Source organism: Augochlora pura, chromosome 9, assembly GCF_028453695.1.
Source record: "Augochlora pura isolate Apur16 chromosome 9, APUR_v2.2.1, whole genome shotgun sequence".
In the NCBI taxonomy this organism is placed as follows: Eukaryota; Metazoa; Arthropoda; class Insecta; order Hymenoptera; family Halictidae; genus Augochlora; species Augochlora pura.
In genome coordinates, this window is record NC_135780.1 from 9,975,160 (window position 1) to 10,000,684 (window position 25,525).

General features: G+C 40.2%; 1 protein-coding gene across 1 annotated transcript; it reads right to left on the reverse strand.

The window, feature by feature from the left end:
• Positions 1 to 290: 290 nt before the first annotated feature.
• Positions 291 to 23,530, reverse strand: LOC144475046 (breast cancer anti-estrogen resistance protein 3 homolog). Its single transcript, XM_078190573.1, has 6 exons — positions 23,275 to 23,530; positions 13,462 to 13,687; positions 6,473 to 6,596; positions 4,160 to 4,399; positions 2,362 to 3,823; positions 291 to 1,826 (listed from the first exon to the last, which is right to left on the reverse strand). Exons 1-6 carry the CDS (start codon positions 23,315 to 23,317, stop codon positions 1,495 to 1,497), a joined length of 2,427 nt encoding a protein of 808 aa, XP_078046699.1. The 5' UTR covers positions 23,318 to 23,530; the 3' UTR covers positions 291 to 1,494.
• Between the last annotated feature and the right edge of the window lie 1,995 nt (positions 23,531 to 25,525).

The following is a 25,525-nucleotide window of genomic DNA, read 5'->3' on the forward strand; positions in this document are numbered from 1 at the left end:
CTTTTTGGACTCCGAAAGAAGCTTCTAAGAATCGCCGCAGGCGGCGCCACTTTTGCCGCGATATTTGAAAAAAAGGAAGAATAAATCTTAATTCTATCTATCGAATTGTCAGGAAATATTGTAAATAATTAACCGAGTCATTTTGTTGTACTTGAAGTTATGCGAATTTAGATTTCAATTGCAACTTTTTATTTATAAATGTTAAGATCAGTAAGGATCGATGTGCAGGACTTTCTAATTTAACTAAAATAAAAAAAGATGTAAAATATCTTTCAGAAATGAAATGCGTTTCATTGATTTTCATCTCGTATATTATATTAAGTGTGAACAAACGTGAACAACATTTACAACATATTATTGGCCGAATATATGATTAGTTAGAGTTAAGTACATGATAGCTGAACTGGGTTTGATTATTATATCGTCGCAGCTTGCTGCGAGACGGATGATTGGCAGTTGCGGATCGTTAATGGAGCAATCTATCCCTGATACACTCGATAATACTTTGTTATATATGACACGTTTTTTTTCAATCGTTACGTTTTGCGATTACATATCCTGCCGCGTTAATGCTACACTTTTGATTGTTTGTTTCTCGCTTGTGAACGCGATCGATCTATCGTCAGGAACCTGCTCATAGTTCATAGTTCACATTTGAACCAGAGGATCCCTTCATTTATTTTCGTTGTTTCTTTTTCTTGCCCGAATAGCGAGGACCGTTCACCGTCGAAAGAAAGACCACGATCACACACGGTTCTCCTTACCAACTATAATTCGATAAAAATGCTTCGGTGGTCGTACGAAAGTTGTGCAAAATGGCTGACCGCGACGCGGCGATCACAAAAATTTGAGTACCGTCGGACTAAAGTACAAAGTGGTTCGCGGTCGAACCCCGCTAAATAAAATATACCTATTACGTATCGAAATTACAATTAATTACAGTTATCTAATTACATAATTACATAATCATAATTTACACGCAGAAACCAAGAGAAACAGAAGCACGCTCGGGTCCCTCGTTAGTCAAGACTAATTTTTTTTTCCAAGAAAAAAAAAGTCCTTAAAAATCAACGGCGATCCGAAAGATGCGCGCAGCTTGGACACGAGAACAGCGCAATGAACTTGCAACGTGAAATAATAAAGTCATTATTCCACAATTAATGCTGTTTCTCCCCCAAAGGGAGAAGCTCCCTTGAAACGATTAGGATAATTGAAAGGATCGTGATTGGAGATCGTGAATTTTACGATTCAATAAAATTTTACGATTTAATAAAATGGCTTTCGATGCCGAAAATCAAAATCAATTCGATTCCGCAAAAATGTTGCGCACAAAGCAGGAATCTAATAATCATTTACACATAAACAGCAATCAACGAAGGTAATATCAAAGTTCATAACACTCGAAGAGATCTTAAATGCACCAGAATTCTTCATGTCCACGCCGAGCAATCTCTCGATCGCTGGTTTCTATAAAATAATTTGTCCTTTGGTCGTTTAGGCCGTCACCTCGCTGGATGTACACTTGTCGAACATCGCGTCGAGGACCTGCGTAAACTTCAGGTGTCTCTCCTCCGGTGCCACGGTGGACCCTCGACTGCCCCATAGGAATTTGATGTGGAACTCGGTTCGGAACGCGTCCGAGAGCAGCTCGTCGCTTCTAGAACCTTCTAGAGCGATCTCCGCGTTCCTACGAAACAATGGCAGATTCTCTGCTATTTTTCGGGCCGTTTCCAAGTGGGACCAAACTATCGACAGACCGCAGTCCGGCGCCGAGTTCTCCCACGGCGACAAGATCGCCGCTGTGAGGCTCGAAGGCGCAGCGGTTCCTGTAAAATCAATGCGATCGTTTCACTTAGCGTTAAAACATTACAAATTTTTACATATCATACAAATTCTCACATATGATACAAATTTTCTGCATAGTTTTCGGTAAACAATTAACTTGAATTTTATTTGGCGTTGTAAAGCGAATCCATTTCTTGCGGCTGGTTTGGTAGTTAATTTAATAATGTATTAATGTTTGGATACATGTCAAGTAATTTTTTAATTTCTCATTAATCTATATAATATTTAAGATCCAATGATTACGCGAAAAAGTTCAATAGAAACTTTCAAAGTTCAATAGTAACTTAGTTCACAGTTACGTTGACTAGCATTTTGTTCGTTGCTAATAAAAGCAGAAAAATTATACTTATTACATGGCAACCTCTACTCCAACGTTTATATATACATAAATGATGGACAGAATTCAATTTCGTTTTAAAAATTGCGAATAACGTAAAAATCGGTATATTCAGTCTGACACGATATTACAGGGCAAAGGGTTAATTAAGAAGCAAGAATTGCTTCTGGCAAGCGTACCCAAAACATCCTCTGGCCCCCGTTCCCCCAGCAACGCGATAGGCAGCAGATGTGGCAAAGTAGTATTGGGAGCCTGGGGGTTCGTGCACTCGTTCATGGCGCGCAGGGTGGGCCTCAGCTTCGCCTCGAAGCTGAATGCCTCGTCGGTATGCTTCTGCCTCAGCAAGTGCCACGTATTGGCCAGCCTCTGTATCTGTGGTAGACACAGTCCCAGCATCACGCCGCAGAACCCGTACAGATTGCCGAGGGCAGTTTTCGTGTCTATGGCCACCTTGATCCACTTGCTGATGGTGGCAGCCCTCTCGATCGCGGTGGCACCAGCCAGCACGGTCACCGCGACGAGCAGCTTCAGACACTCGGACCTCTCGATCAGGTCAACCCTGGCCTGCCTGCCGTGCGGCAGAGTAGCTAGCTCGATGCCACTGAGCCCGTTTCGGTTGCCGGAACCAGGCTGCAGAGCCAGTTCCAGATCGATCTTGGTCAGATGAGAGGCCAGAACCCTGGGAGCCGAATCGTGGAGCATTCCGGAGACTCCTCTGAGAGCGGTCGGGTCAAGAGGCCTGTGATCCCCGGCGGGCAACAATAGAGTACTGAATCCTTCAATGTCCAGCGCCGTGGTGATCTCCAGGGAGGGCGCGGCGACGACCAGCTGCTCCTCCGCGGACAATTCGTACTCGTTTCCGCCGTTCATGCCGTCGTTGCTGGTGTGATAGTGGCTTCTGATCACCACGCCTTTGATGGGCGCCGAGCCCGAAGGGTTGCTGGTGCCTCCGGAGTTGTTGGTCTCGAACTCGCTGTCCCCGGAACCGTTTCCGCTGTCGCTGCCCGACGCCTGGTAACCTTGGTGGTGATGGTGATGATGGTGGTGGTGATGGTGGCCATGGTGCTGGTGATTCGGAACGTAAGGTATCCTCGGAGGCTTCGGCGGAGCCGTGCCCAGCGAGTTCTGATGATTCAGATTCGGCGGCTGGAGCGGCGGCTGCTGTTGCTGCTGGAGAGCAGGATCCGAAATCACCCTGGTGATCTTCTGGCGACCCAGGGACAAGGAACAAGATGGCGGCTGGCTTTGGATAGGCGGCACCCGGGGCAGAGTGCTCGACTGGACCGGCACGTGCGGCGCGGCTTGCTGGTTGGATACCTGCCGGACATCGTGTTGTTCCGATGGATGGTGTTGAGCCGTCAACGAGTGACTACGCTGCTGCTTCCGGGGTAGACGGGGTGGAGAGCCCGTGGATAGAGAAGACGACGAGGGGCTGGAACAGTGCTGGCTGTTCGTTGGTGCTGGCACGCATGTGAGCGGCACCGATCTCGGCTTTGGCGTGATTATGCGAGCACCGCTGGCTTGGCTGATGGGTCGGCCGCTGCCCACGTAGAACGTTATCAAGTCGGCCACCGTGTCGAACGCCTCGTCCTCGAATTGGTACTGCGCCCTCTCGTACACTGTCTCCGGCTGGATCACCACCTGCGAATGAAGGTGACTCTTAAGAATCGTTATCCTGTGATAATGATTCGTTATCCTTGTCACGATTGGATTTGGAATTTAGCAAGATATGTTATGTTATCGAGCCTTTAAATGGATACTTTTGCTTCGCTACAATAAAAGACCGTAAAAAGAAAAGGAATTCGAAATACTGTCTACAAGTGACAGAAGTGATCTTCCAGGAAGAAAAAAGAAATTTTCGAGCAACAGATCAGTATGATCTTTTTTAATTTTTAATTTTTTACATCGTGTACAAGATGTGCTCAAAGCTCCTTCTTTCGACTGCTGGATAGCAGTTTTCCTATGAGCGTTACCTACCCTGTTGATAACGAAATGAAGAGGCTGACCCTTGCACCGGACCGTGAGCACATAGTTGCCGGGTTGCGAGGCACAGTCACGCACCAAAAAGTCACCGTCGTTCGGCACTTCCGCTTCCGCACCCTTCCGACCACCACGCAGCGTGCTGCCGTGGTACCAAGCGTGCGATCTCAGGTCTCTAGGATCCAGAAGTCGAAGTTCCCGCTCCAAGAGTTTGCGCGTCGACTCCTCGGGTGGCTCCTAAATTAGACATCCGAGAAACGAAATCTTAAATTACGGAACTACGAGACGCGCTAGAAATTCGCGTCCATGATGGATCCTCCTTTCAACCCTTCTGACTCGAAGCTATTTCAACTGTAATGTCAAGACATTCTTTTCCTGACCTAGAATAGTATTTTTTCTTATCTACGATTATTATTCTTATTTTAATTATTAGAATTATTAACATTTTCATTTTAAGTGCGATATAAAGCTTATTCGATCGTGTGACAATTGCAGTGTTAATAGTTTATCAAATATAGATTTTAATAATGTAAAAGTTTGAAGAAATAATACCTTAAGATTATATTTTTAATTTTGTTAGCATTTAATTCTTTTAACTTTTAATTTTCTCGACATTTAACTTTTTCAGCATTTAATTCTCTCAATTTTTAATTTCCTGTATATTTAATTTTCTCTGTCTTCAATCTTTTCAGCATTAAATTCTCTTAGCTTTAAATTTTCTCAGCATTTAACTTTTTCTGCATTTAATTCTCTCAATTTTTAATTTTTTCCATATTCAATTTTCTCAGGATTTAATTTGCTCAACCTTCCATGTTTTCAGTATTTAATTCTCTCAGCATTTAATTTTCTCAGCATTGAACTTTTCAGTATTTAAGTCTCTCAATTTGTAATTTTCTCCATATTTAAATTTCACAGTATTTAATTCTCCCAGCCTTCAATTTTTGCAGCATTTAATTCTCTCAGCTTTTAATTCTCTCAGCCTTTTATCTTTTCAGCATTTAATTCCTTACCTTTTAATCGCCTCAGCTTCTAATTCTCTCAGTATTTATTCTCCCAATATAATTAATTAAATACTTATAAATAGTTCAGTGTAATGTTTAATCAAATACCAATCCGATCGCTCCAATTCACAGACAATATATACATATACAATTAAAAAGAGTTTACATTTGAGCTGCGTAAATTTCGCGACAGGTGCATCTTATGTGAACCGATGCTTAATCGAATGTTTTGCGATTGTTTCGTAGGCCTCGGAGACAGCCGTGTGCGGATCAATGAAGAAGTGTCTGGTCTCGGCGAGACCAACGGAATTGGCTTAACAAGAACAGCCTTGAGTGGTTCGTCCATAAAGCGATCATCGCCACGCTCGTGTGCGAGACTTATCACTGACTTACTTAGCGTATCACGCGTGGAAGCCGGCTCGCCGTGGCGACGTCCGCGCACGATCATCATGGTAAGTCACCCGTCCACGAATTCCGTCGATGAGCTCATTAACGCCACGGATTAACACTAAACCTGCCATGCCGGTCAAAATGATCGGTCCCAGATTTTGTATCTAAGAAGTGCTGAGATTACATAATTAAACTCGGTTCTGTTATCATTTTTACAGAGCGACACATGTTCGTCGCTTTTAATGAGCGGCGGGTTTAGTGTTAAAAAGTGAAATAGAATGCATCTTTTAAATTTAATATCTAAATTGATTTTTTGAATTTACCTATTGATCTCTTGAAATTACCGTCTAAATTGATTTCTCATGCGTCCTTTTGCAATAGTATCGATAATTCTTTTATAAAGTACAATTAGCTGATTTTCATCCTCAGATTTGTTCAATCTTCTCTAACCAACATTTTTTGAAGTTTTCGGCAATCTGTCATTGTCGTATCTCAAAATCATCGTTAACAGTAGTATTACCAAACTTTAAACATATTGTTTATACTAACGTATATTATTACAATTTTTACTATAATATATACTTGAACGATGAAGTCTACAAAAAGGCTATCGACGAAAACGTTTTTACAGTAGCAGGAATTATGAAAGAAAAAAAACAGAAACTAGTCATTTCGACGGGATTGGCAGTTGAAAAAACAAATTCAGCACAGTTCCTAAGAAACCAAGTCAAAATTTACGCAGTTTCGAAAGACCCTCAGTCTTTTCCGAACTCTCCAAGGGGTGTTGTCTTCACGCGACTCATTCGGTCAACTCGTTCTATTCCATCTACCGATCTCTAAATAGAAATCTCACCGCGATGGAAAATTAACTACGCTTTAAAACTAAGCTTTAAAAAGCTAAAAAACTATACACACTCACCATCGGTAGATTCGCGTAGTCGCCGCTGTCACCCGTTTTACCGGCAGATTCCCCGGAACCGGAGTCCTGGTCCTCGTTTCTCTCCACCGCGGTCTCCTCTTCCTCGGCTCTCACCTCCGACGACCTGCGTCGAAAAAGTGATTCTTCACCGCGGAACGTTCACATCTCGGCCTATCCCACTGATCCAACCCTCGTCGACAGACGCGACGAATCTTTCACGAGGCGGCGGAAAATTGTGTCGGAGACTCGGGGAAATCGGGATAGGGTTTGGCCACACGGCTCTCGGGCCGAGCGCGCGCACCCCACTGAACTATGTGCGTGGAAACCCACGACATGGCCAGGGCCGTATTTTTGGAGGACCACGGAGTCGCCACCCGTCGGGTATTAATAGCTCGGGGGGCGACCGGTTCGATCCGGGCGCCAACAAAAATATTTTCCCATTCGATCGGTTTCCATTTGGTTCTAATAACTTCCGTTTTCTTATCAGATGTTCACTTTGTTATGTTTCTATCTTTATTTAGTTTTTACTTTTATTTTATTTTGATTTACTTTTATTTGACCTATTCTATTTATTTCTATATACTTCTATATTCTATTTATTCTCGAATTGGCAAGTTCTAAATTGTTTTATAACGATCACGAGATTGGATTGATTCAAGCCTCCTTTTTATTGTACTATATGCTCGAATGAAGAATAAAATATATAACGTATATATAGTTTAGACAAAAAGGTTTTTACAGTATCAGGGATTTTAGAAGATAAAATTGAGAATTAATCATTTTGGTTGATTTGATAGTTTTAGTTTTAAAGGTGATGGAATTATTAATGAAAGAGAATTATTCATTTTGGCTATCGTATTCTACAGTCGATTTACATTTCGATTTTGTATCTAAGATGTTACTTAAAATGGAAATTTTGCGAGTTAGGCGTGAGAAGCAGAAATTGAATGCGCTATTATTATCCTTGATAATTTCAGTCATGGAAGAATAACTTCCTCAATCTGATTATCGCAGTTGCATCTGTTTTAATGATTATAGAAGAAAATAATTTATAAATAATATACTCATTATAGAAGAAAATAATTTATAAATAATATACTCATTATAGAAGAAAATACTTTATAGATAATGTACTGATTATACAATAATATTCTGATAATATAATAATTATAGAGACTTCATGATCTACAAAGCTATCAAAATCGTCTTCGATTGTCACGTGCTATTATGATTTAATGCGAGGAGCAAATGCGACATTTCCTCCAATATTAAAATGCGTTAACTTCCGTGCCCGTTTTGAAAGACTACACCCGGACAGATCCCATCAGGAATCCTGAATTATGCATGAGAATAGCCAACCTAGTTTCCAGTGCAAGACAAAAGTGAATAAGTATGCATTCAACCTGTTCGCCGTCGAAGATTTGAATGCACGGCCGCGGCGGTGAATGATGCTTTTCTATTGCATATTTCCGCGAAACGCGATGCGCTACGCGTTTCGTATCGCATGCAATTATATATATGTATATATACGAAGCTCCCAATTGTCTTCCCATTGAAATGGAAATAGCCTTTTGTCCTTTGCCGATGATCGTGGACGCGAACTTTCAAAGCGTTTAAGTGTCCACCGGTTGTCTAATAGAAAAACTTCCGAGTGCCGGCACTTCGATAGAAAATATTCACGAACCGCTCGTCGAGATGAACTCTCTGACATCCATCGATTATTCAACAATTCGTTCGTGAAATGGAAATTAGGAAGAGGAAAGTCGCGGTATAAAATACGAAAGAACTTCTGATCCGCTCGGTTAAGAAGTCTACGAAGAATTAATACAAAATAAATTATTAAAAAATAGTCTCGCGATCCTTTGTTGGCGATTATTAATTATCAGGACAGTTTCTAAAAGAAGAATTTTGGATTGGAACTTCGAGATTATAATCTTTCGAGTCTATAATCTATTCTTAACATAATCTTCCATTGTTAAATAAATGAAATTGTATAATTAGAAGACAGAATTACTTTTATTTAACACTAAGAACAAGAAGGACTTTTCGAATTTGCAATTAGGATTATTATTGAGTCTACTGATGAATCTTCTCAGGAATTATGCTACTCGGATACCAATACTAAAAAGTTCAAAACTCGAGTATCAGAATTCTCGAAAATAAATTCAGTAAAAATTCAAGCTACAGATCAAACAATTTTCTCCTATTCTCACGGTAAAATAGAATGCTAACGCCTTATTACGTAACCTAATTTCTTCAGTAATTAAAGCTAAAAATGATCACAATAAAAATAAATCACGATCTTTGGTACCTTTCCACTCGAGTCTTTCCAAAAATTTCGACCGATCGTTTCGCATCGAAAGAATTCGCTTTTCTTTTCAGCGCCGGTGCACGCGACGACGCATCGGATGCGCTTCGTACGTCACTGCGACGCACCCGTCGCGCGTTCTCACCCACGCCTGCGTTCTCTCCGTTCTCGAGTATGGCGTCGAGTTGACACCGGTCGTTCGATCGGAGATTATTCCAATTTTTCCTTTTTCGAACGGCGGACGGCCTCTGCCACAGGGCTAGGCTTTTCTTATCAGTCGCCGTTAGGTATAGGAGTCGATAGAGGGGGGACGCGGGGTGCGCAGGGTAACGGGGGTTATTGATCTGTTTGAGAAGGAGGAAAAGGGGGCGCGTAGGGTGCCGGCGCGCCTGCGTCGAACAAAAGCGTTCGATAAGGGTCTAGGAACCCATAAAACGCATCTGTGCTCTCTTGTTTTGTTCCTGGTTGCTCTTTGAGGAAGTTGAACAACCTCGAGCGCGCGACTGATCGAGGACTAGGAAATGGTCCTTGCGGGGCGTTTATTCTAATCAGCCCTTTGCCAGGCCAAAGGAATCGTTTTGTTCGTTTATGGCGAGGGTTGTTTCTTGGATTAGCGAACGCTGATGGGTTTGCTTCGAGAGTGCGGTAATCCGTGGATCGGTGCGGGCGAATTAATTTTTAACCTTTTGCACTCGGCGCCATTGTGGATGTTACCTATCAGCAGTTTTGAACCTTTATATTATATTTGTAGGTTTATTATATTATATAGTATAGGTTTATTATATTATATAGTATGCGTATATTATATTATATGGTATACGTATATTATATTATATAGTACACGTATATTATATTATATAGCATAGGTTTATTGTATTATATAATATACTTATATTATCCACAATCGATAACTTCCATCGTAACAATATTATAGTATACGTTTAGAACAAAGTAAGATATAATAATATTCAATTTATACAAATTCGTAGACATCGAGGAATATTTGCAAATCAACATTCCGCTTCTTATAATATTATGCAATATAATCAATTTTAAAGCATTCCCCAAGACGCATTTCAGACCGATTACTGCATATTTTACAATAATAAGTGATTTGACATCTTCCATCTTGTTTCGGTATCGAATCAAATGAAAAATACTAAAATCGTTCAAGCAAATCGAATATATTATTGCACTACTGTCAACTGACTAATATCATTAACAACTTTAATAGCAATTTCTATATTTTGCAATTAATGAAGATTATCTTTATTTTACACAAAGATCCGCGATCTAGTAATTATAGTAGTCTATGGTAAAGATCTGCGATCTAGTAATTATAGTAGTCTATGGTAAAGATCCGTGATCTAGTAATTATAGTAGTCTATGGTAAAGATCGACGTTCGTATTTGCAAGGAACAGAGACGTCGTTTAGGGTAGCCCAGGGTAGTCGTCGCGCAGCAGTTAATGCAGATGCAGTTCGCACACGCTGCAAAGTCTGCACACGAGATCCTATTGCAATGACATTAGAGACAGCAGAGTGATAAGACGCGCGGTATGCTTCTACGAACGCCATGCTATCCGTGCGTGTATCCGAGCACCCTTCCCGTTCCTATTTATAACGTCACTACCAGAAAATTTCTTACCTATCCCCTCTTAAGGAGCTGCAGTTTACGAAAGCGTTCGTTGCATCCTGAATGCATTCTGAACTTCTTACTTCCACGAAACCTTTATTTTTATATTTATTATGAAGATAGTTTTAGCATTTTAACCCTTTGCACTCGAGTTGCAACTCTGAGGCAACGCTGAAATTGTTTCAAGATTATTTTTATACCAGCAAAGTTTAGATTTAAAAAATTGTTAAACTAACACTGTTGGTACGAGTCAATCAATTTCGTATAGATAAAAGTGCGCTTTTGTTGCATAGAATGGTAATAATATGAGCCGGAAAAATGATTTCAGATTCGCAGTTAAAATGACTTCGAGTACAAAGGGTTAGAAACAGAAGACGTCTGGTAAACAACGTTGATTAAAAAGGTGAATCGCTCAAAAAATGCCGTGAACTTTCTAAGTAATTATGGTCTCGATTTCTCGTCTATGGTTTCTGCTGTTATGCGTAGGAGATAAAGTCCGTCGATGGCGAGTTTCGTGTTTCAGATATGTACATATAGGCAGACATTGTCGAGACGGAAGTTATTGATAGAATCCGACTGACGCGATCAATGATAGGACTGTCCTTTCGGTGTCGGAGGACGATAAGATTGTAAGGCGCGTTACAAATGTGCAGATGCGGCTATTTGCTCTGCGTGACGGACGATCGACGGCAGATGCATCGAACAGAAATCGCGACGGGGTGCGTCGGTATCGATAAAAATGAGAAAAATATTGATCAAAGAATTCCATATTATCCATTATTTACATAAAACTGTGAGATCGTACTACGATATTATCATATAATTCTTTAAATACTGGATACACATTTCGCGATTAATGATATCGATAAAATAAAGATAGAAATTAAAATCTAACATCGAGCTACCGCATTCGACTATACAATTATTAGATACCTCCCGCGATTAATAAAATAAATAAAATAGATAATATAGATCAACCTCTAAGCGTACATAGCTTGTGAATCCTCGAGACATTCAATAATGATTAAAAATTGACAAAAATATTGATTAAAGAATTCCATACATCGTACTTCCCTAACAGTTATTTTGTTGATCTAATACGTCATCGATCTTTTTACTGACGCACTCCGATAAACCTTGTCAGATATTTCTGTTCGAGTTATTTATCTGATTGGACAATATTTGCAACATTTAATTCGGCAATTTATTCGGACAATTGGGTAATTCCTCGAAATATTTATTTAAAAATCGTTTCGTACAATTTTTATTTTAGTATTCGTCGACGCATTTTGTGCAGGTCGTAACTAATTTAAATTTAATATTTGGAAAAGTGGAAATAAGATATTGCTAACGTAGCGTGTTAATTTTCATGAAATAATTCGATATTTCTGTTCAAGTTACTCATCTGGTCGCACAATATTTAATTCGACAACTTATTTGGACAATTGGATCATTCTTCGAAACATTTATATAACGATCATTTCGTACAATTTTTATTTTAGTACTTTATTTATGCTTTTAGCATTTCGTACGGGTCGTAACTAATTTAAATTTAATATTTTCAGTACTGTCAATAAGATATCGCTAACGTAGCGTGTTAATATTGAAATAATTCGTTAACCTAAGCTCAGACAATAACTTGGCTCGTATGAGCATACTCCAGTTTCTTATTTTATTAGACAATTGATACAGCTAGGTAATAGTCTATCCAGTTAATTGAACAGCTCGATTAAATATTGATCCAGATATCGAAGCAAAATGTTCAGACCCGATAGAAGTACAGGAATTGAGATAACAATGACGGCGACCGGCGGGCAAAGGAGGGGGGGTCGGTACAATGTCACCGACAGATTCTCGACGGGATTACGAAAGAGGTACACGGTGTACAGTTTCACCCATTTCGTCCGGTTATGGGATTCCCGGAGTCTTCTGATCCCCGGGCAGGACGTGTGTGTTATTCCGAAGGCGAAGACCGTGGAAACCGGTTCGGGACCTGCCGGCGCTATTATTTTCCTGGACCGGTGCCCATCGCGTACCCTCCGACAGGGCTAATTCATAACTTATGAAGAGAAGAATCTCGACTCCGTAGGAAAAGTCCTTTCAAGGCCTCGATGCCTGAGGTCCCCGGGCCTCTGTTTCCTTCTCGTTTTACAAAAGCACGGGGCCGAGGTGTAGTCGATCGGTATCTCGGAAATTGTGGCGTCTCTCACAGCCGAGGGGAACCAGCGAAACATTGTCGATCCGTGAATCACTATAACGATCTCATTCTTGGGGATGTGTCAGAATTTTCTTGGAACTTTAGATTATGATTCTAGTTTACTTTAACCCTAGAACAATCCCATGGGGTTGCCGGCGATATAATATTTTTAAATTAACCCGCAAATAAAGACTAAAACATTGAGATTCTCCTTGTCTTTTTAATTCATGCAATTCAGATTTTATATTTTGAGAATAATTAATAATATTTTGATTATTGATACTTTATTGACCGGTGGCCTATAAATGGTTTATTTATTACCTATTATTGAGTATTATCTATTACTAAGTATGTGAAGCTATTATTAAGTATTATCTATTATTGAGATAAAAATGTGAGATCATACTACAATATTATCTTATAATCCTTTAAATACTAGCTTAGATATTAATAAAATAAAAATAGAAACTAAAATTTAACACCAAGCTACAGTACACTGCTATACAGTTTTTTAAATATCAACTACCTCTCGCGATTAATAAAATAAATAAAATAGATAAAACAGATCAACCTCTAAGCACACATAGCTTATAAATCCTCGAGACATTCAATGATTATTAAACAGTGAAAATTTATGCAAAATAATCCTACTGTAATAAATCAACCCTCGTAATTGCTTTCAATATTCCAACTATTTCATGTTTCATCATAACGCAGCCATTATGCAATTTTTATGTTAAGTTTATTGCGAAGATGACGTCGTCGGGGATCAAACGGAAAGATCAAGAGGAAGAATGTTATTAATGTTAATTGTTGGTTCGCGGTATGTAGTTAATATAGTTGTGGTTACCTTCGGCTGTCTTCGTCGTCAAGATCACCCGGCGTCAGAGGAGTCACGATGATGGAGTGCTCCTTCTGAATAATGATTTCCGGTTGTAGGTGGATCGTGTGTCGCTTCTGATAGAGGTCCTTACACGAAGCTGAAGAGGACAGGCCGTTCCTCTTTCGACGACGGCCGCTGGCGCCTAGATTTTGCAGGGCGCCCATAGATGGAAACCGGAAGCTCCATGCTATGCCTGAAGCATACAAACCCATCATTTTTCCCCATTTCGTACGATACGTGTAACCATTGAAAAACGTGAACGCAGTGAGAATTCGAAGAGCCGATTAAATTCGATAAAAATAATCTGATCGGAGGAATCGTGATCGATTAATATTTATTTTATTTAATGTTTATTTCGTTTAATGTTTATTTCGTATAGTACGTATTTTATTTAATGTTTATTTCGTATAGTACGTATTTTATTTAATGCTTATTTCGTACGATACATATTTCATTTAATATCTATATAATGATCAACTAGTAATTCTTTAAAGAGAAGATAATTAAAAAAATTAAACAATTGAGATTTACAAATATTTCTTGCAGCAAAATAATAATCAAAGAATACTTCTCGCGTCATTTTTACCAATAAAAAAACATTCCACTAAACGGTCTATTTAATTTAGAATCCAGCAAAATTGTTATTAAAAAAGCGCCAGGAAATCATCAGAAAAATGACGCGATCGTCTGTCGAACCCAAGGGCAGATCTCTCTCGATCCTCTCGCGCGCAGCTGTTCTGTCGCTCGCTATCGTCTCAATCCGAGAGCGCTCGTTAACGGGTTAAATCGTGTCAACAGGCTGGTTATGTCGCAGCCCGACCAATTTCCGATCAATTGTTTCTATCGACGCTGCTGTTTGCTGGCGTCGACATTCATTCTCTTCCGCGAAGCGTATACGCAAGAAAAACGAACGCAGATTCGATCGCGTTCGTATCAACACCGCGAAATGTTTATCCGAGCTACGGGCAAACGATAAGCGAATGCCATTTATATGAACCAGACTCCATCCGAGATTCGCGGCGAGGGCCATCGATCGGGTTTCAGTCGTGAATCACTTTTTCGAGCGTCGATCTCGATCGTGCTTCCTCTGTCACGATTTTTATCGCCTTTAAAAACTTCGGCTCGAGCGAGTCAAATCGCCTCGTAGATTTTACGAGAAGAGAAGCAAGGAAAGCGTTCCTTCAAATAGCAATTTTGTCAAAGCGTTTTCATGGTAGGTTTCTTCAGAATATTACTCTAATCGATCTTCAGAATATTACTCTAATTGATCTTCAAAATATTACTCTAATCGAGCAATAAGTAATAGCACACTTTCATTGTTTGCAGGGTGATTTCTTTAGCTTGCAAACACGCATTCTTTATTTTATTTTGCTAAACGCATTTTTTAAAATATTCTTTATTGGCTCGTGTAAAAATGGGTTTTTTATTTCCTTTTTATTTCCTAAAATGTGAATCTTTAGTCAATGATAAAAGAAGATAAAAGACTCAATTTTTTACCTTCGTTTGTCTGATCCTATGATGTAAATAATATCTGTTAATAACAAAAGGAAATAAAGAAACTCATTTTTATTCTACAAAGAAGATTTTAAAAAATACGTTTAGCAAAATAAAGTAAAGAATGCGTGTTTGCATACTAAAGAAATCTTCTAAACTTTCGTTATAGACTCAGCTTAAAAAAGGTAAATTTCTTCTTCTTAATTTTCTTTTGTTATTCTAAGCAATATGAATACTTAAGAAAAGCATTCTAGTTATAGTCTAATAAATTATTATCTCTGTCATCTAGAAAAGAACTCGAGTCATTTAGTCCAGTTCTAAAAAAGTTATACCATTTTAAAAAGTGTCTCAATAATTTCGTTATCGACTCCAGGTTTCTCAATTATTGTTAACGAACAGCGTTCATGGATCGAATGTTCTAACAAAGGCATTATTCGAGAAAAGACCAGTCGACTATTCGAACAAAAGGCTATTCAAAACACTATTCTCCAGGACAATGCACTGTTCCAAGGTTCACCAGCTGCAACAGCGTTTCCAATTCCAGGTTTTTTCAAGCTGGTGGCAAATTAGATTCTTCCTTATTTGATCGCGATGACCTCGATGCTTTAATTACTCGTTAACAAAATCAACCATGACAGTAATGCACTTTCAATGAGAAAAATTGCTTCCCCTTCTCCCAGTTATCCGTTCCCCCTCTGCGAAGCTAACATTTACCGTTCACCTGTTCGCTGTATGCCAGTCTAAACTGCACGGCATAATTCAGATTCACTTTCGACACCGATTAGGTGTGCTTAAGCAAGTATTGCATTTATATGGAAATGGTGATGTACAAAATTATTGAAAGTGCAATAACAAAGTAAATAGATAAAATAATAAATAGATATATAAATATACATATATAATAGATAAATAAAAGCACAAAATCTTTTATCAGTTCCTATAAAATTCCACAGTAGTATGATTATTTTTATTTTAGTTCAACTTTTGATCAATACATAAATGTTGGACGAAATAAATATTGGTCAAAGTAAATATTAGGCAAAATAAATGCTAGACAAAATAAATATTAGACAAAATATATATTAAACAACATAAATACTAAACCAAACAAACACGAATTTTCGAGTTTAAAATAAAACTCAGAAACTCGACTTCGTTGCGAAATTAAAATAAAAACGCCATTGACCAACGCACATATTCGTGCGTTGAAGACTGAGACATCATTTTCTGGATTCGCCAGGAATTCGTACACCGTGCAGGTAACAAAAGACAAATGACCAGAGCAAAGCCTAAATACCTTCGATCGCAAGGCACAATAGCACTCAGAGCAACCTCGTTTCGCATCCAAACACATCAATTCAACACGTATACACACCGAAATCGTGTTGAACAATGTCTTCTTCACTCAAGGCCGCCGCACAGCAACGCAATTACATTCGAACGAATCCCGGACAGAAGTGTGTAATTTGCCGGGTCGCGATCCAGCGACCGAACGCGTGCCCCATGCAAATACCGTGGAACAACGCCACGTATCTCCCATTGAAATTCCACGGCTGGTTCCGAACGCGATCACAGGTGCAGCGAAACGACCACGCGCATTACGAACTGGCTCCGGACAATCGTTCCTGGTCCCATTCGAAAGAGCGAACCGCCCACGATCGACGGCCTCGGCGAGGATCGTTTCTCTCGTGCGTGCGGGACTCCCGGTCGATTCACGGGGTCTCATGGGGTTTCCGGAATCCTTGCACGCCGGTCGCACACACACACACAGCCGCACACACACGCACACGCAGGTCGTGGCTCGCTTTTGTCCGGGGACACGTGCGGTGCGGATCGTACGAGCCGTTCGCCAGAAACTGAAGTCACCGGGGGCCTCACTTTCGCTTCGATCCGTTTATCTTCGGCCGCCTTCTAGCGCCGTGGCAGATATAAACCTGTTCTCTCGACAGCCTCCTTTCCAGTCGCCGGGATTCGAACGTTGCCCCTTAACCCTTTCGCTTAGGTTTCGCGAAACCGGCGCGGCGAGCCGTGCGAATCGACCGGTCGTCAGTCGCGGAGATAGAAAATAGATTGCAGACGAGGGGACGGGAGACGTGGAACTGTTTCCACACACAAGCAAAACTATGTTGATGTGGTTACCAATGTAAAATATTAAAATTTAAAATGGTAGAGAGATCACTAGAAATTGGTCGTCAAAAGTCAAGATTTAGAAATGAAGAATGAAACATTTGAAAATACAGTACAGAAATTAAATATAGGAGATCAAAACTTAAAAATTGAAAAGTAGAAATTAGAAATTGAATGTTAAGAATTGAAAAGTAAAAATGAAACATTGAGAACTGAAAAATAAAAATTAAACGTTAAGAATTGAGAAATAAAAATTAAACATTAAGGACTGAAAAGTAACAAATTAAACGTTAAGAATTGAGAAATAAAAATTAAATATTAAGAATTGAAACGTAAAAATTAAACATTGAGAATTGAAGAGTAAAAATTAAACATTAAGAATTGAAGAGTAAAAATGAAACATTAAAAATTGAAAAGTAAAAATTAAACGTTAAGAATTGAAAAGTAAAAATTAAAAAGTGAAAATTAAAAATCGACAGCCAAAGATCTAGATCTCTGGTACATATAAAACTACACAAAAGAATAAAACACATATTTCAGTCGTTAATTAAAGCTACGCCATTTCACATTAATTTTGATTGGGACAATAACGGGATCATTTTGTACAAGAATGGGAGTCGCCAGCAATCTTCAATAATGAAGCTGTTGCACTTAGTGTTCACTTTAGAAATCCATTTAAGGCTAATTGAGGAGCTAATTTTAAAAGTACGCGATGAGAGGTCGCTGTCATTTAGCCTCTTCCTTTGGCAATCATCTGTCCTCCTTTCCCGCGTTCTTGGGAGCGAGACGGATTTTAAAAGGGCTCCGTTAAAGGGACACTCGTCGTACGAACCTATTTAAGTGGTATTACGCGTATAGGTATGTACTACCGTCCGAAAAGATAAAGTTTGTTCCGTTAAACGCAACGACAGAAACTGGTTTATATTAACCATTATGACCGCACGAGGCGTAAATGCGAGCCCGATAACCAGTTTTCTAGTTATGTAATGTCGGCCGAGTATGCACTTAGATGCAATCTGCAGTCATGTAATTGTTTGAACAATGCGCATAACTCTGTACGCTAATAGCGCGTGTCGCTAACATCTAACAAGCTAACGCGACACGTGACGATCGATAAATTCTGGAAAAATAATTAGTACGCGGTGGGATGAAACAACGATTTTAATTAGATGATTGTGTCACGCGTCTTCTCTCGTTACTTTTAATGAATAATTCTTGGTTTTAATTTCCCTGGTTATTTATTTGCTTCGGCTTTTAATTTCAAAGCGAGAATGTCTGTGTCACGATTTTAAATAGCTTTCAATTTCACTATATCATTGTTATTATAAATATCTTTTCTAAACAATTTTTATTCGGCAATGTCAATTACCGAATAAATTGTACATCGTTCATACAACAAATTGAGTATTTATCTAAGATAACGTCACTGGAACTCTAGAATTATTATTAAAATGATCTCTATAATTTCAACAATTTTAAAATAAAGGATTTCATACAGAATTTCTTAAATACGAATGTTACGAGTAATTTCATTTGTATCGCTATATATTCGAACAAATTGTGTTTTACTAGACTGATTAGAATACGAAAGAGTTAAGATACCATGCATTATGACAAACTTGAATTCTCTGCTTTCAGTTTCATTAATTAAATTATTCAGCCTTCGTAGCAATTTCCAGCATTATTTACTAGGACCTAACCTAACGAAATTAGTTCGAATTTCAATCAACTATTTCGCCCAGGGTTCATAGAACTATAAATTTCTAAAGCGATAAATTAAACGGTCGAGCAGCACCGCCGTCAAAGTCGGAGCCCTCGAAAAGTTAAACGTCGGTGGCAAGGAGACACCGGACGGAGATTTCACGGTGTAGCCGTCGGTTGGCAGCGAGACGAATTGGAGAAAGGAAGAGAGGGAGAGAGCGAGAAAGGACACCCCGTCGATAGAAAAAGAGGCGCTCGAGGATTTGGAGAGGACAGGCCGCAGGACACACGTGGCGAAGAACGGGGCCTCCGTGTGCGGCGGCGGTTCGTTTCGGAAAGCGGGATCGTGGAATGCAGGTGCGTTTCTGCGTCGCAAGCCGGCCCTCCCGCTCTTTCGCCGGGCACAATACCTGGCGGCTGATAAGGTCGCCGGTTTACCGAGATAACTATGCAACGTTTGGAGAGGCACTATCGGCTTGAAAACGCCGCGATAGGTGTCGTTCCCGAGGTCGCGCCGCCGGCGCACGAATCGAGGCCGTGCACGGAATATTCTCTTCCTTCTTGTGTTCGACGTGGCGATCGATCGATCGTGTCTCTCTGTTCGCTAACAAATTCCTATTGTACCGCGAGAATACTATAACCATGCCGCGCGGAATTGGCGGCGAGTGTCATTTCTGTGATTAATGGCGGTGATTAGTCGCCGCAGAATTTATTTCCTCGTTCGACCGGGAGTCGAAGGACAAAAGTTTATGTCTTCGGGTTCTTTTCGTGTCGCGGATTTATTATTCTTCTTACGGCGACGAAAGCTCGCGAGATTGATGGCTGGAAACGTTATTTCCTCGTTTTATAGATGGCGAATCGAAGTATACAAATTACCGGCGGCATTTTTGGTCCGCGATTCGTGTTTTCTTCTTTTTAGGATCGAACGATTTGCAGAAACGAGTTTTTCAGCGATTTATTAGCGTGGCGACGTTTGACGTAGAGCTTATTCACTGCCGAGGTATGTTTAAATGACGAAGTTTAAAGAAAGAAGCGTTTGAATAATATTAACACGGTGTACGAATATCATTACCATATTATTGTATATATTAAACATATTACCATAAAGGATGTTCAGGAAATATCTATCAATTCGGTAATGGCGAGTCTAACAGTCGCTAATCATTGGCTGAGATCATTTCAAGCAACTTCTTCCTTTACAAAAATTTTCCCCATGGCATCGTTACAGAGTTATTAATAAAAAAAGCATGTACCAATGAGAGATGAGTGCCACTAACGCGAGACGGCTAAGCCTATAGCAAAATTGCGCTTCGATCGCCGCACGCTAACAGAACTCGCTTCTCATTGGTCAACATTTTCTATTAATAACTCGTTAACTATACCTGGAAGAACATTTTTGCAAAGGAAAAAGTTGTTTAAAATGATCTCAACTATCCACCTACGTCGCTATATCATTACACAGATAATACTATCTGGTTTGAAATAGCAAATAGTATCATATTTATTTTGAAATATCTCAGCATTGAATCGAAACAGCGATTCGTTCTATAGTTACACGCAGCGTTGTATAAACACGTCTTGTCTGTACTATAGTAAGTTAATTCGATGTTTAAGATACGTGAGATTAGTAAAACTTGGTCGGACGATTTGTAAGAATGAATTTCACCGTATTCTTCTTACCCAAACATAGAAGATGCAATTCGCTCGCGCGATCTAATCTGAAAACCGCGATTAGGGTATCTCGTTCTCTAATCGCCGGACGAGGACAATAGCAGAGACTGTGTTTCGCAAGATGACGATTGAACAAATGTAACAATCTCCGCTCCAGGTATCACAGGCAACCGGCGTCTACCTGAACGTTTCTTCGAAAAGTTTTCTTCGCGTCAGCGAGACGTTCTCGCAGCGACTCCGCTGTTTCCTCCGCGGCCGCGTAATTATATGCGCGTTTACCTCTCGCGGCTGGAATCACAATCGACTCCAGTTTCGTGCGTACAACTGACACAGAAGTCGACGCAACTTGCACGCGGCCGTCGGCGACTCGCGGCGACGCGAAACCAGGAAGAACAGAAATCGATTGGAAATCGCTTCAACCCCGATTACCGAGAAACATTGTGATACGTCGCACTTCATTGCACTATCGTCTCTTTATCGGCCCGATAGTGCGCCTAGATACGCGCTTCCAGAAAATAGAAATTTTTAGCTGGTAGGAACTTGGCTGGAACGTCGCGAGCAAACTTTCGAGCTTCCCTAGAAATTATGCAGGGAAAGGGTCTCCCGAAACGATCGTTCTTCTTTTTTTTTTGCCTGAACGAGTCGCGGTGATTAGCATAAAATGTCCGCTAATGGAATCTGCATTTTATGCAAATTTATTCGCGGATCGATAACGGAGACACTGGATTCTTTCGGCAGCTGCTCTCTCACGGTTTTTTAGATGGAACTGCTCGAAATATCACTATGTTTCGAATGTATAATAATTGAGAATTCTGTAATGATTGTAATGGTAATAACAGTAATAGTTGTTAATAATGTATAGATATTAGATCTAAATGTAATTAGGACATCAGTGGTAATCATTAGATAATTAGTGTCCTCTTTTCTGCTCAAGCAGTCAAAAAGCTTTCGATTTATTGTAAAACATTGTCTAAATAAATTGTTAATGCATCTGAAAAATACTGTAAACTTGGAATGCATTTTTATCAAAATGCATAAATATCAGTGGAGAAATGAATGGAAAATGTATTCTAATTTTACAAATTTCTTCAAATATTAACAGATTAAAATACAAATTATATCTACGCATGTTTTTTTATATATAATTTATATATAATTTCTGAAATATCAAACTTCTTGAAACATTAAACGAAACAGTCGTAAAACTGATAGTAAAAATGAAAAAAAAATATTCTTATTCCTTCTCAAGTCAATAATGCAGGCAACATTTTATATTAAATCAAAAGTAAAGTTTCTCCCTCGATATTCGTTTAAATATACGACGTCAAAGCGACATCAGCGTTCTCTACGAGCGTGCACGAGAATAAATTAAAATTGCATACAGTTCAAACAGAGAATCGTTTTATTCATCGCAAAAATCACAACAATTAAAAACGAGTCGACCGCGTTCCATTGTCTCTCAGTCGGGATTCGCCCAAATATTTACCAGCGACGGCTTTCGCCGCCCATAAAAATATTTTCGGCGGTCAGCGCGATTGTTTGTTCAACCGCGGCCCGGTTTGTTTTCCCTGTCGGCGCGCCGGATTTGTAAAGCCGCGCGCAAAAGGGAGCCACCAACACGCGACCTACATCCTACGGTTCGCCGTGCTCCGCGCGCCAGTTTCGATTTTGAAACGAAACGCGCACTCCGACGCGATTCCGCACACGTCTCGCGGGCCGATCCGCGAGCCGATCGACCTCGTGGGCGTCGCTCGACGATAAAACGTTCCACGGCTACGCGAATTTCCCCATTATCTCGCGCCGTCTGTTTGACAAACACCGTGCTCGCTTTATTTTTGCGTCACTCGTTGCGACACTGCTCAAACACCGCGCCTTGTTGCTACTCGAAATTGTACATTCCAAAACGCAATATACATTGTAAAACGCATTTCGAAACGCGTCAACAAAAATTCGTTTTCCGAGCCGCGTTGAGAGATTTCTCGTTGCCGAGAAACCACGGCGAAAGAAATCGAGAGAGAGAGAGAGAGAGAGAGAGAACGCTATCGAAGTGTACAATCCGCGCTGATTGCCCTCGCAATTTATTATAAATCCTGAATCAGAAATACGTGATCGACCAAAGCGTTCCTCGGTCGCGGCTCGTTTCGTCCAGCACGTGCTCGTTGAACATCATCGACTCATCACCAGCCTTTCACCACGAAACCGAATCACCTCGTCTTGATCGTGACACATCGAATTAATAACTGTCATGCTAATCCATCGTCGAACACCGATGATCGAATTCATAAGAGAGAGAGTGATAGAAAGAAAGAGAGAGAGATATCCAGCATCGCACGATCATTTCCTTTCACGAATCTTTCGAAACACAACCGTAGAATGTCACCACGGAAACAGAAATGTGTCGAAACTTTCACAGGAACCGTCAACACTGCGGCACCGAGACACTAGTAAATCGTTCACTAAATTGCTAAATATTCTAATAAAAGCTAGTGCTACATTAACTATAGCAACACTTAAGACGGAAGTAATTCACAGCGAATTGTTATAAAGATCCACTAATGGTACCGAGGACAAGCTTCGCTAAATCAGTCTCTTAAAAATTAAAAATCCACATAATTGCAATTCGATTCTTATGGAACTGATATACGAAGAGACATTGCAATTAAAGGAACAGTCCAGCCGATGTCAAACTATAGCAAAACTAATGCAAAGCGGTGGACACGAGGCGGAAGAAATATCGCGAGAAAAATCTCATAAGGACCGAAGAAAATGTTAAAAAGGGACACTGACTCTGGCTCCGTTTCGATTTCAGCTTGCTGGCGGTCTTTCCCATTTTCCCGGCGAACGCATGCCAGGCGGCGCGGGTCACGTTGCACCGATTCCAGGTAGCTGAACGTCGACGAGGCTGCACCGGCGATGAAGGCGACGAGGATACAGCGGCTTGCACCGGCGCGACCGTAGCATAATGCGATACCGAGCTGACTGGCCGCAAAAACGAACGAGCAGAGTAGCGAAGGGACGAGACCGATGGACAAGCGAGTGCCACAGTCGTGTCGGGCTCAGCCAACCGAGCCGAAGGAACGCGAGAGAACCGGCGAGAGCAAAGAGAGGGAGAACACGTGTGCGGATAGAGGACGGATCCTTGACGGTCGACGGGGGGAGAGAGAGAGAGAGAGGGAGAGGGGAACCTTTAGACAAGCAAGCAGGATTTTAATGAACGAAAATTAATCGGGAGTTTCGGCTGAGAGTAATTGCCGAGGTTCGCCCTGCCGTTAAGTAATTGTTGATGGGGTTCATGGTCGCCCCTTCGACTGTGGGGGTGCAAGATGTCCGCCAATACCAGGAGAATTTTCTCCGATTTTTTACTCAGTGTTTTTGGTACTTTAATTTGTATCTATTGGTATTATATTTCATATATCGTTGTATTATTTTACAAATTTTTTACTTCGTAGCGGAGTCCTTAAAGGTTTGTATTTAGGGTTGGAAAATCTCTATGGCGTTTTATTAGGCCTCTTATTTCCTTTCTTCTTAAATTTTCTTAATTTATTTCACAATTAATTTGGAAATGAAATTGAAATGATTTATTTTAATAGATCTTGCACGTAGCCTATTAAATATAAATATTCGTGACCTCTTTAATCGAAACAAGGGTTGACTCTGTGGATTCGAAGGAGAAATATCTAGCTTGAGAGAGGGAGAGAGATTTTTTCTTCTCTTTAAGGTTCTGGCCCTGATAGATTGATATCAAAATGTAATGAGAACTCGAAGTTGGATTTCTCTCGAGATTTTCCTGTACATTTTGACATGCTTTGATTAATGGTCGCAACGTCGTATACCGTGGATCGAAGTAGAAGGGTGGCTTGAAGAAAGGGGATGACTTTAATCAGCGTGGTTCGAGCACTACCTTCGGCTAAAGTAATTAACAAGGGCGGATGCCCGAACTGGGGGTGGTGGAACGAGCGTTTTAATGAGTACGTAGAGTAGACGATAAGAAGAGCGAAGATAAAGGGCTGCCGACGGAGAAGGGTAGCGGTGATAAATTCAATTGGACCCGCTGATTACAGGAGTCGAGAGGGTGAATTTGATTGGAGGGGTAGCGAGCCGATAAGCGGTTCTAAAAATGGTATTATTACGTCACGCGATACGATTGGAATAAAAATTCGTGGCGGAAAGGGATCAGCAGATTTTAAAAGAGATCTCGTTGCAGTCGTATGATGAAAGATTTCTAAACAATTTGTACGTATTGTGAAAATACACGGCGGGATTTTTTCGTGGTTTGTTCAACGTCGGCTCGAATTATGAAGCCATATAAATAAACGTGTCTCGTTTGCTTAACTCGTTCAAAAAACAAGCACCGCGCGTTACATTCGAGAGCCCGTGTTGGGAGACTTACATAATTAACACGTTTCGTTCCAGCGTCGATCATTTTTGACGATCGTAGCTCCCGACGTGGCCAGCAGGCAGGATTTTAACCGCGACTGTTTATTTAACGTCACAGCGTTCGATGTAACGTTTAAATTATAATTGAGAAGCCTTCGCTGTTTTCTTTTCATTTCATAAATAAATATGACATAAGTATAAAATAAATATGAAATAAATATGAAATAAATATGAAATAAATATGAAATAAGTATAAAATAAATATTAAATAAATATGAAATAAATATGAAATAAATTAATGAAATAAATATGAGATAAAAATAAATATGTCATCGTTAAAATTTCGGAAATGCTTCCTACAGAAAATAATGGAGCAAAGCCATGGAAATTCTACAGGGAACATTATTATTCTCTCCTCTTGAGAATTTTAATACGGTCGACGTAGAACGAGTCTCGTTCTTTCGTGTTTCGGGGGTTGTAAATGACCCAAGTATTTTATTTCTCTCCTCCTAAGAATTTTAACGAGGCCAAGATAAAAATGACAGCGCATTTTCACGTTTTAAGGGTTGAAAAAAGGGCTGAGAGTTAAAGGAAGAATTTTATTTCTCTGTTCCGAACGATTTTAAAGCAGGTCGGAGTGAATTAGACCGCTGAGAATGAA